Here is an 11,416-nt window from a genome sequence, read left to right on the forward strand (position 1 = left end):
TTTTAGCTACCACCCCACTGCTAGGGATCACTTCACCTATGGACTGATAGCTTTCTAGCCACATCTTTAAGTTACTACTTCATACCTGTTCTTTCTGGGCTCCTGATGAATCCAGATAACCTGGAGGAAACACGTTGGCCTTAAAATAATGATAAAGTAGCTTGTCCCTTATTGCGCAGATAGCTTGTTGGACTAACAAGGGCACTTGTCATCTCATCTTGATATCTCATGTCTAAGTTGGTTTCATGTCTATCACATCCTTACAGGCCACATTTAGGAGTTTTTATTACATATTGCACTCGTCACTCTCTATATTATAAGGGGATCAGCGCTCCAAAGCACAATATGGGTTCGAGTTGAGCGTTCATTTCTTTTCCTCCTTATTGTGTGGCTGACAATATAAGGAACATAACCCAGATAATTTTAGATTTTATAGGTATTTGCTATCTTCTTAGGATGAAGAACGTGTCCGTCTTGACAAAGAGAGACTGGCTGCCAGGCTGGAAGGCCATAAAGAAGGCATTGTGCAGACTGAGCAGATTCGGTAAGCCGCGCTCTTCGCATGATTTACCTTTTTGGCATTGTCTCCTTCAGTTTTAGTGGCAGGCGATTATATTGCTCATTGTATTGAGCTGAGTCACTGTATCATGCCCTGTGCTATATATTTACTGATCTATATACTCAGTTTAACTATGTGAACTTTTCAGTAACTTCATATTTCCTGAATACGAACTTTGTTCTGTAGCATAAATAGAGCTGATGGAAAGCCTTGTGAGCCAGGAGCGTTCTCTAGCTGCTGTATGTGTGGACCTGCGGTGAGATATATAATTCTCTAATATATATATATATATATATATATATATATATATATATATATATATATATATATATATATATATATATATATATATATATATATATAAATATTTATTTATTTTCTCCATCTCACCGCAGGCCCACACATATATATTATGGGTATATAGATAGATAAAATTTTCATTCAAATGTGAAGCTACATTCCATGGGATATTCTAGCATCTCCTCTGTTTTCCAGGTCCCTCTCAGAAGCCATGTCCGTTGAAAAAATTGCTGCCATCAAAGCCAAAATTATGGCAAAAAGAAAAACTACAATCAAAACAGATTTGGATGACGATATAACAGCCTTAAAACAGAGAAGCTTTGTGGATGCAGAAGTTGACGTTACCAGAGATATTGTCAGTAGGGAGCGAGTATGGAGGACAAGAACGACTATACTGCAGAGTACAGGAAAGGTAGGGGCGACATGTATCCTCTGCACAAATCACAAACCTCTATAATAAGTGGACAGTGACCAATATTCTGCGTAATTCCTTGGCAGAAATAAAAACCAGACAGACCACTAATCACTGAGTGCAATTAAAATTCAACTATCCAACATGTCACTGAGTGCAATTAAAATTCAACTATCCAACATGTTTCACCATAGCATTGGCATACTCGGGGGAGAAATGAGGCCCTGAGAGGGATTTTTTTTTTTTTTTTTTTTTTTTTTTGCAACTTTGCCAATGGCTGAGTACTTGGTTTTCTTCAACAGCTCCATAGATCATGCAGATTACATAGCAGCTTTTGATTTGCGATCTGTTGTGGAAAAACAGATTCCATGACTTCTTTCCCACAGAGAAAAGTAGTAGTATGGCCACAAAATATGTAGGACAAGTTTTCTAGGATAAAGCAAATCTTCTAGTACAGGGATGTCAAACTCAGGCCCTCCAGTTGTTGCAAAACTACAAATCCCATCATGCCTGGACAGGCCTGGCCTGACGTGATGGGAGTTGTAGTTTTGTAACAGCTGGAGAGCCAGAGTTTGACACCTGTGTTCTAGTACAGGGTCATTCTAAGTTAAGATTTCCCTTGGTGTAAGCCGCTGCACTTCAGGCTTTAATCCATCCAGGAAGACTGGAATAACCCAAACAGCACTTTAGTCCTAATCAATTATTTATTTATTTTTTCCCCCAATTAAATTTTTGTGGGGTTGTTACTGCTTCAGGGAACCATTCTCCTTACGAGTATTGGTAAGCGGCCTGTCAAAATGTTCGAGTTCTGTAACGTTATCCAATCCGAACGCTTGATGATTGATTCAGGTGTCTTCTCACAGCTCGGCTCCTTTCAAATGTGTTTTTTTTTTTTTTTAAATAAAGTATATAAACTTTATTTAAAGGGGTAATAACTCTCCTCAAGGCCAGCTCATCATAAAGACATGTGGAGACGTACAGACCATTGCTGCTACACTGAGAATTCTTGGAATAAAGAATGTGCATATAGCTATACTAGCCAGCCAAAAACCTGCTCTGCACTGATGAAGGGCAAACTACCCGAAACAGTTGTCTGCAGATGGGAAATCTTTCCTTTTGGAGAGGTTGTTTTGCTTGACCTAAAATCCCCAGTCAATGTTCTAAGACTCCTTGATTGAGCGAGACTTGACTTGAAGGGACATCTCTTTGCTCAAGAGGTGTGAGAGCAATTTTGCATATCCTTTCTTCCCAAAGAAGTTGGGGAATGACATCTGAAAGCTCTTGTATAGCCCCCTCTGGTGGCTGTACAGGGCAGAGAAGAAAGTAACAGGCTGGGATCTATTTACCCTTTCTGTGCTTCTCCCCCAAACTTTCCTGACCCCCGAATATAGCACCAAGAGCTTTGATCTTGTAATCCCATTCCAACTAGTGTCCAACACTTTACCAGTATCTGCTTTTATAGTCTAAATCAGTGGTGTCAAACCTGCGGTGGTCCTGTTGTTGCAGAACTACAATTCCCATCATGCCTGGGCCGACAAAGCTTCAGCTACCAGCAGTTTTGTAGTTCAGCAGCTGGAGGGCCGCAGGTTTGACACCTGAGTTCTGGATGGTCTTGGTATTTAATGTCAGGATTATTACAAATCTCCTTTCCAATGAAAGGGGTTAAAGTGCATTCCATATAAAAGAAGAAAAAATGTTCAATATGAATAATCTAAAAAAATTATTTTTAACCAACTTTTCTTGCCTCTCTCCAGAATTTTGCCAAAAACATATTTGCAATACTTCAGAATGTGAAAGCCAGGGAAGAAGGTCGTGCACCCGAGCAGAGACCAGTACAGACTACTGCACCCACAGTAAGGGATTTAGTTGTGCTATGTTTTTTGTAGTTCTGCCATAGGACTCGAACGTACGATTATCTTATTTATTTAATACATTGTAATATGGTGCTGGGGTGTGGTCAGATGCAGAAATTTGTACCACTGAAATAATCCGTCCCATGCATCTGAATAGGTTTGTTACTGCACCAGGTTCATGGATTTCTGCAAGTCCCATTCAGATAAATGGGGCAGTCACAGAAGTCTCTGAGAATCTGACATAGGCAAATAAGCCCTGCCAGAGTTCTGAGCATTGGGTAGTCTGCCTGTAGAATCTATATGGCTAGTAGTGTAAAAATGGGTATTCCTTGTATTAAAATAAACATTAGGGGAGGGTCAGTATCACTACTGATATGTAACTTTTCTTGGACAGGGCTTTTGCAGCCCTGCAGTTCCTGACACAGCCATTGGTGACAGCAGAGGCTGTGTCACCCCCTACTGCTGCCACTCAATGTAAAAAAAATAAAACATTTTCTTTAGTAAAATTATGTTTTAACGTGAACCAATCAGCCCGTTTGAGCTGATATGGTTCCCTTGAGCATTGTATAAAGCACCTGGAGTGGCCCCGGCACGTACCGGCCACGGCCGCAGCAGGTGCTTTATAACAGAGAAAATTACTTTTATCCCCCGGCTCGTGACTAGATACAAGCGAGGAAGTAGTCATGGTGGGCGGCTCCCCGCTCGTATCTAGTCACTGCGCTCTGCCTGTCAGCACGCTCTGCTGGATGATAGACAGGCAGAGAGGCCACTAACGGACCTATCTGCTTGTCAATCATCCCCTCTGAGGGCGCTGACAGGCAGAGCGCAGTGACTAAATACGAGCGGGGAGACGCCCACCATGACTACTTCCCCGCTCGTATCTAGTCACGAGCCGGGGAATAAAAGTCATTTTCTCCGTTATAAAGCACCTGCTGCGGCCACGGCCGGTAAGTGCCGTGGCCGCTCCAGGTGCTTTAAACAATGCTCAAGGGAACCATATCAGCCCAAACTGGCTGATTGGTTCACTTTAAAACTTTATGAAAGAAACGTAAAAAATTTTCTTGCTGGGATATCCCTGTCTGAGTGACTGTCTGCTTGTACTAGATAGAATAGGAAGTCTGTCCCTGATATTAAATTGTAAATTCTATTTAAAAAGTCTTCCAGTTCTAATCAGCTGCTGTATGTCCTGCAGTAAGTGGTGTGTTCTCTCCAGTCTGACACACTGCTTTCTGCTGCCACCTCTGTCCATGTCAGGAACTGTCCAGAGCAGTAGCAAATCCCCACAGAAAACCTCTCCTGCTCTGGACAGTTCCTCACATGGACAGAGGTGACAGCAGAGAGCAGTGTGTCAAACGGGAGAGAATACACCACTTCCTGCAGGACATACAGCAGCTGATAAGCACTGGAAGACTCTTTAAGATTTATAAATAGAATTAAATTACAAATCTAAATAACTTTCTGCCACAAGTTGATCCCCCGCTCCCCCTGGAGTACTCCTTTTAAAACATTTATTCTTTGCAGTTTAAAAAGCACAAGAAGCCATTTCTGCTGCTCAATAAAAAATAAAATTACTTTGTGTTTTTTCAGGACCCAACACTGAGAAACAAACAGCCGGCACCACAGATCTACAATCGATACGATCAAGAAAGGTTCAAAGGGAAAGAAGGTAAGAAGTAATCTGAGCTGCGGGACGTGCACTTCCTAAGTGATGATCACTGCTGTAGAGTATTCCTGATTTTAGTCTGATCATTTCCTATTAGTCGTGTCCCATAGGTCATTAGGCCCGCTCACACAAGTCTTCCTGACAGCTTTACTTTGACAGGATCTTACACATTACGCAAGTGTCTGAAATGGCGGCATTGCAGTGACTCCTATACGTGGTGTCCTCTATCCATGCACTCTACAGGAGGCATATGGGAATTAGTGTCCATACCCCAATGAGGTCACACTCATTTTTACATAGATTTTATAATGGCAGGGCCCAAGATGTGAGGCCTGAACTTTGTGAAATGTCATTGTGTTAAGGTTTGGGATAGACATGAACACTGGAGTGCATCCAAGCCCCTGATTCCCCCTGTCAGGTATAGTAACAGGTCACTGATGCTGGGGGCTGTGATGCGGCTGGTGGTCCTGACGCTCTTTCTAAAATCAAGTGTAAGGTATTAAACTAAATATTAGGAGGTTTAAAGGGGTACTCGGGCTATGTGTATTTTTAGTGTACGGCCAGGAGGGGGTGGATATAGAAGCCGCCGGTCACTTACCTCCCCGGTTCCAGCGCCGGGTCCTGCATTACTCAGCCCTGTTCTCCCATCTGGCTGCGGCTTGAGACGTGACGTCTCAAGGCAGCTCAGCGATTCAGCTGTCGTAGCTGGATTAGGGGGTTAAAGCACCCAGGTTTTCGGAACAAGTCCTTAATCCTGTTTTGCATTTTCTCATCCCCAGAAACGGAAGGCTTTAAAATCGACACTATGGGGACGTACCACGGAATGACGCTGAAATCTGTGACTGTAAGTAGGACAGCGCTCCCTTTATGTTTTATATTCTTCATATAATACAGAGATGAACTCTGAACTGTTCTCACTGCACGGTCCTGTGGGCCGACCATTGCAGCTGCAGATATCATTGCTACACACTGAATAATAACCCTGGAGGTCGGTGCAGCCCTTACAGGTTTCCATAGTTTAGTATGTACTGTACGGTATTGGTATTGTGACTGTTGCTGCCGGTGTCATTGTGTCGTCGTATTTCTCCGTTTAATCCGTTTTTTTTTTTTTAAATGGAAGTCAATGGAAAAACTGATCAAAACGGATGCACACAAATACATCCATTTTTTTTCATCCGTTTTTTTGCAAAAACTGACCCAGTGGTGGACCCAGCCTTAGCTGGTTAATAGTTTTGTTCCTGCAAACAAATCTTCCTAGTTCAGTGCTGGTACCCGGAGATGTGGATGACCTACATCTCTGAGAAAAAGTAACGATTTTATGCTATGGTGTCCCCAATAAAATGGAGACTTCGGCGACCAATTTCCAGATGATTAGAGCAGTGTTGATCACAAAGTCCCTATACACCCCCATGACCTCTCTGACTCCATTGCCTTACCTACTTTTCCATGATCTGGTGCTGCGTCACTTCTGCTTTCTTCTGTTCCCTGGTAGCCTTTTATGATGATTCTGGATGATATAGGAATACAGAACTCCTAATATCCAGTTGTGGTTACACGACTTCAGGTCCGGGGTTATCACCCCCCCCCCCCCCTTCACAGGCGTGTCATTTATTCGTAGTGTTAAGCGGATCTGTAAGACTGTTCATGTTTTGTAAAGTTACCTAGACCTTAAAGTGTCACTGTTGTTTAAATCTTTTTTTTTTTTTTTTTTTTTTTTTTGCAGAAATCAATAGCACAGGCGATTTTAAGAAATTTTGTAATTGGGTTTATTAGCCAAAAATGCATTTTTATCATGAAAAAGCAGTTTGAATCTCTCCCCCCTGTCTTCATGGTTCTCTTATGGAGAGGGGAGGGGTGGAGGGAGATAAGGCAAACAGGACAACAAAGAGTTAATTTAGAGCTACATCACAGGGCTATCTCTTAAGTCAGCACTGACCTCTCTGACCTCTGAATACAGGCTTTCACACAGCTCCTACTGTGTAATCCTTTGTTCTCTGCTGGTGACTAATCTCCCTCCTCCCCCCTCTATAGATTACAGGGCTCGACTGATGTAAACTAGACAAGATTTCCTGATAATAAGCAGTAAATGAGAGAGAGAAGGGGGGGGGGTACCTGGGGAAAGTCTTTTTGAATGCAGGTAATGGCATATTTGCCTAATAAATCCAATTACAAATTTTCTTAAAATCGCCTGGACTATTTATTTCTGCAAAAAAAAAAAATAACTACGACAGTGACACTTTAATGCTCTGTGTTTGGTTCTTCGTGGCTCCAGAAGTTGGTTGCCGCCCGAGGGCTGTGAGGAAATCTTGGATACTGCATAAGCTGTGTCCATGTTTTCATAGACTCTCCACCTTTTTATTAGCAGCTAATCGCTCAGCTATTCTTCAAATATTCAGCATGCTGAGGTCAGCTGAGCGTACATGTATTCTCAATGGGTAGAGGAGAATAAACTGCATGCTTATATCTATTGAGAACATAATAGTAGGTCATTGAAATTAATTCATTATGCCCAATTCTCCCCCCCCCCCCCCCCCCCCCCCATTCCTTTGGATGCTTATGGCTAGGTGCCCTGGACTCTGTACTGAGAGCTTCCCTAGCCCTGCCTCTAGCGGTTGGATGCTAGATTCATAAAGCTGCCAATCATAGCTTAGAGGAGAGACTAGGGGACCTACCTATACAAGGAGCTCTGTTCACTTGGTCAGAAACAAACCCTCATGGACACTTGCCTGGAGCCATCTGAGATATTATAGTGGATGACCCATCTCCCCCCCCCCCCCCTCCCCCTTTCTCTGCTCTGTCTCCCACTGGTAGTCGTTCAGAGACAATCCAGGCCCTCAAGACATGTGGGATATCGGAGGGAGACCTAAAATAAGTCAACACCCAACCACCAGTCCCATGACTGCCCGGCCACCAATCCACAGCTGATAGCAGTGGTCTGGATCCTGGGCGACCGCTGTTAACTTGACGGCAAGAGGAAGGGGCCAAACTTCTAAAGAAGGCAATTTTGCTAATGCATTGTATTTGCTAAATAGCTTTTGTTGGCATTTACCATCACCTAGCAAAAGTTTACCTGATGGGAATACTCCTTTAAAGGGACCCTGTCATCATTTTAACGCTGCCCAATCCAATAGTCATCAGGCTGGTCAGCAGCGGCTTCTCTCCACACTACGGTCCCTGTCCCTTATACTGTGTAAAACCTCCCCAGAACCTTATAGCTGGCATGGGGGCATTTTCAGAATGTTTAATCCCCTCTCCCCACCCCAAGTAAGTAGCTATAGGGGCCGAGCTACAGAGGCTTGTAGTCACACTGCCTCCTCTCTCCTCACTGGTGCCCTGCTTAATGCAAAGCAAAAAAATCTCCAATCTTTCAGTACATATCAGCTGTTGTATGTTCTGCAGGAGGAGGTGTATTCTCTCCAGTCTGACACGGTGCTCTCTGCTGCCACCTCTGTCCATGTCAGGAACTGTCCAGAGCAGTAGCAAATCCCCATAGAAAACCTTTACTGCTCCTCAGACTGGAAAGAATACACTATTTCCTGCAGGACATACAGCAGCTGATAAGTACTGGAAGACTTGAGATTTTTTTAATAGAAGTAGATGAAAATTCTGTCACTTTTTGGTGATTTAACGAAATGGGAAATTACTCCTTCAAACTAAAATCACATTTAGCCCCTATGGACACTACTGCAAAACTGCTATCTGCATTATAGACCCTAAAGATTTCAGTAGGGAACAAACCCCAGAAGCCCTTGTATAGCTATATCTCCTAGAGCAGGGATAGGGAACCTTGGCTCTCCAGCTGTTGCAAAACTACAACTCCCATCATGCCTGGACATCCAAAGCCTTGGCTGTCCAGGCATGATGGGAGTTGTAGTTTTGCAACAGCTGGAGAGCCAAGGTTCCCTACACCTGCTCTATAGTATTCGCCTCCTTCCCGATAGCGCGCTAGTGTTACAATCTTTCACTTTTTACTGCGTTGTGTGAACGTGACCCAATACGGTATAAAATAACTATAGAAAGAAAATATTTTGTGAACATCCTCGGCGGGTTTATGAATAATATATAAGTTTACCGGGCCGGGAATGAAGCGTGTTAACGCAGTAGAAATCCAGTCTATACCGTCTTGCATTTGATAACAGTTGCAGCGACTCTTGTGTATTTTGTAATCATATTCCCCGTTGCCGCATGAAAATTTATAACCCGGTATCTAAATCCTGCCTGCGAGTAGCAGACGGGATGCCGCGCACATCCAATTACGGCTGGAAATCACCGGCAGCAGTGAATGCATTACCACCGCATAGTGGATTCAGGAGCTCCGGCAGCAAAGTGGTTGACTCGCACAGCAAAACAAAAGCTATCCCGCTATCATTCAGCTCCATCAGTCTTCTCCGGGGGCTGGTGCAGGCTAAACACTCTACAGATAGCTTTTAGAACTGTTTCCATGGTAATTTTGCACCGTTCCATTGTGGGTTTTCATTTCGGCATTTACTGTAAAAAAAAAAAAAAAAAATCTGTTTTCTTTTACTTTTTTGTTCCTTTCCGACACACACCTATCTTTCAATAAGGCTCGGCTGACAAGTGCCTGACTATAGAAGATGCCTGCCATTCGCTTGTTTACATGCAAATGCTACTTTTCCCGAGCCTCAAGTGTCCACTAATGCGTATTCCCCTCAGAATAAGCAGCGCACTTTCTCATATGTATTCCGATTTTATATATTCAGCCTCATCGTTTCACATACAGCGCACAAGGAAACAGGTTGGTGGGGTTAGATAATGTATGCGTAGATCAGGCGTAACTATCCATTTCAGGGTCATTTTTCTGAAAACAAATATCTATACTACAAGTGATTTTAAGAAACTGTAATAGGTTTTATTTACCAAGTTTCCTTCTGTACTGAAAAAGCAGTTTTTCTAGCTCCCCCCTCACATCAAAAGAAGCAGGATTTCTATGTCCATTATGCTCTATGGAGAGGGGAGGGGCTGAGAGGAGTGAGTGAGCAAGGAACAGTCCTGCACAGCACAACACAACACCCTACAATCTTCTCTCAGCAAGTTCCTAGATAAGTACTGACCTCTGAATCCAGCGTTTTAGGTTCCCAGACAGTCTACAAATAGCTGACCTTCATGTCTCCTCTTCCTGCTCATTCATCTCCCTCGGCCCCTCCCCCCTTCATAGGATATAATGGACACAGCAGAACCAGTCTTCACTGGCTTCTCTGTTTTATAAAGACTGATTTGCCTGATAATGCACAGATAAGAAGTCAGGGGGGGGGGGGAGACTGGGAGATTGCTTTTTCAGTACAGAAGTTTCTTGAAAATGGCTTATACTACTGATTTCGGCAAAAAAACAAACAAAAAAAAAGTTACTCTAAACCTACGTGCCTAGTATATAGGTCTCCTCTTATACTGTGATTGGGACCCCACAAGTCCTCTCAAGATGTCCTGTGATATCTAGAACCAAGATGTTGGTACTAGATCCTTTTAAGAGCTGTTGAGCTTTGAGGCGCAGCCTCGATAAAGTGGACTTTTTTTTTTTTTTGTCACATCCTACAAGTACTCTTATCAAACCATTCCTGAACACATCTTGCAGTTTGGCTTGAGTGTTATTGTAGTGAAAGAGGTTGCTACCATTAAGGGTGTTGCAATACCAATAAGGGAGGAGGATTTGGCGTGTATAGTGGTTAGATTGGTGGCATGTGTCATAGATCCACACGATCATATAGATAGATCCATAGCCAGATTGAGCTGCAAACCAGTTAGTGAAGCGCACAGCTGCGTGCTTCTCCCAGCTATATGTATTACTCTTTCAATCTCTGAACCTGTTATGGGTCTGGCAGTTTCATCAGTCTGTTCTGTGTAAATTACTATTATTTTTTTTAGTGACTCTGTACCTGCACCTTGCCGCCCTCGAACTACCGAAACATTATTGTAGAGCTCCTCACATTGTGCCCAGTTTGGGGGTCAACCTGTATTTAGAAGAAAAACTATATTTTTATCAATGCGGCAGGCCTGCAGTTAAACTGGTGTGGCCTAGAGTGTCAATGCCTTAGGGCCCTATTCCACAGGAACGATAATCGGCCAAATCGGCCTGATTTGGCCGATTATCGCTCGGTTTAATAGAGAGAATGATCAGCCGATCGTGTCATCGGCTGATCGTTCATTCATTTAATGCCAGACCTAAAATCATCGTTCCCCCACCGCGCATCGCTACGGTGGAATAGTGGTGGGCGGCGGGCGACCGACTATTTGAGAAGCAGCAGCATACATTACCTGCAGGGCTTCTCCTCCGCTCTGTCTTCCTTCCCGGGTCCCGCGCGCTCTAACCTCAGAATGGCCTGTCAGCTGACGGAGCGCTCAGCCAATCACAGGCCGTGACCGCTGCAGCCTGTGATTGGCTGAGTGGTCTGTCAGCTGACAGGCCATGCTAGAGCGCGGGACCCGGGGAGGAAGACAGAGCGGAGGAGAAGCCCAGCAGGTAATGTATGCTGCAAGGACATCGGTAACTATGTCCCTGCAGCCCTCGCTCAACGATCATCGGGCTGTGGAATAGGCCCAGTAAACGAGCGGCGATCTAGCAGATCGGTGCTCGTTTACATAGTTGATCGGGCCCTGCTTGGCCCGTGGAATAG

At 43.8% G+C, this 11,416-nt stretch overlaps 1 protein-coding gene across 1 annotated transcript in view; it reads left to right on the plus strand.

Annotated features, from left to right (window-relative positions):
* CDC73 (cell division cycle 73) overlaps positions 1-11,416 on the plus strand; it is a 48,894-nt gene that overhangs the window by 11,190 nt on the left and 26,288 nt on the right. Inside the window, exons 6-10 of the mRNA XM_069968978.1 lie at positions 456-544; positions 1,055-1,271; positions 3,026-3,124; positions 4,712-4,790; positions 5,567-5,631. Of these exons, the coding sequence (XP_069825079.1) occupies positions 456-544; positions 1,055-1,271; positions 3,026-3,124; positions 4,712-4,790; positions 5,567-5,631 (549 nt within the window). The remainder of the gene's footprint in view (positions 1-455; positions 545-1,054; positions 1,272-3,025; positions 3,125-4,711; positions 4,791-5,566; positions 5,632-11,416) is intronic.

This window comes from Dendropsophus ebraccatus, chromosome 4, assembly GCF_027789765.1.
Source record: "Dendropsophus ebraccatus isolate aDenEbr1 chromosome 4, aDenEbr1.pat, whole genome shotgun sequence".
NCBI classification, from domain to species: domain Eukaryota; kingdom Metazoa; phylum Chordata; class Amphibia; order Anura; family Hylidae; genus Dendropsophus; species Dendropsophus ebraccatus.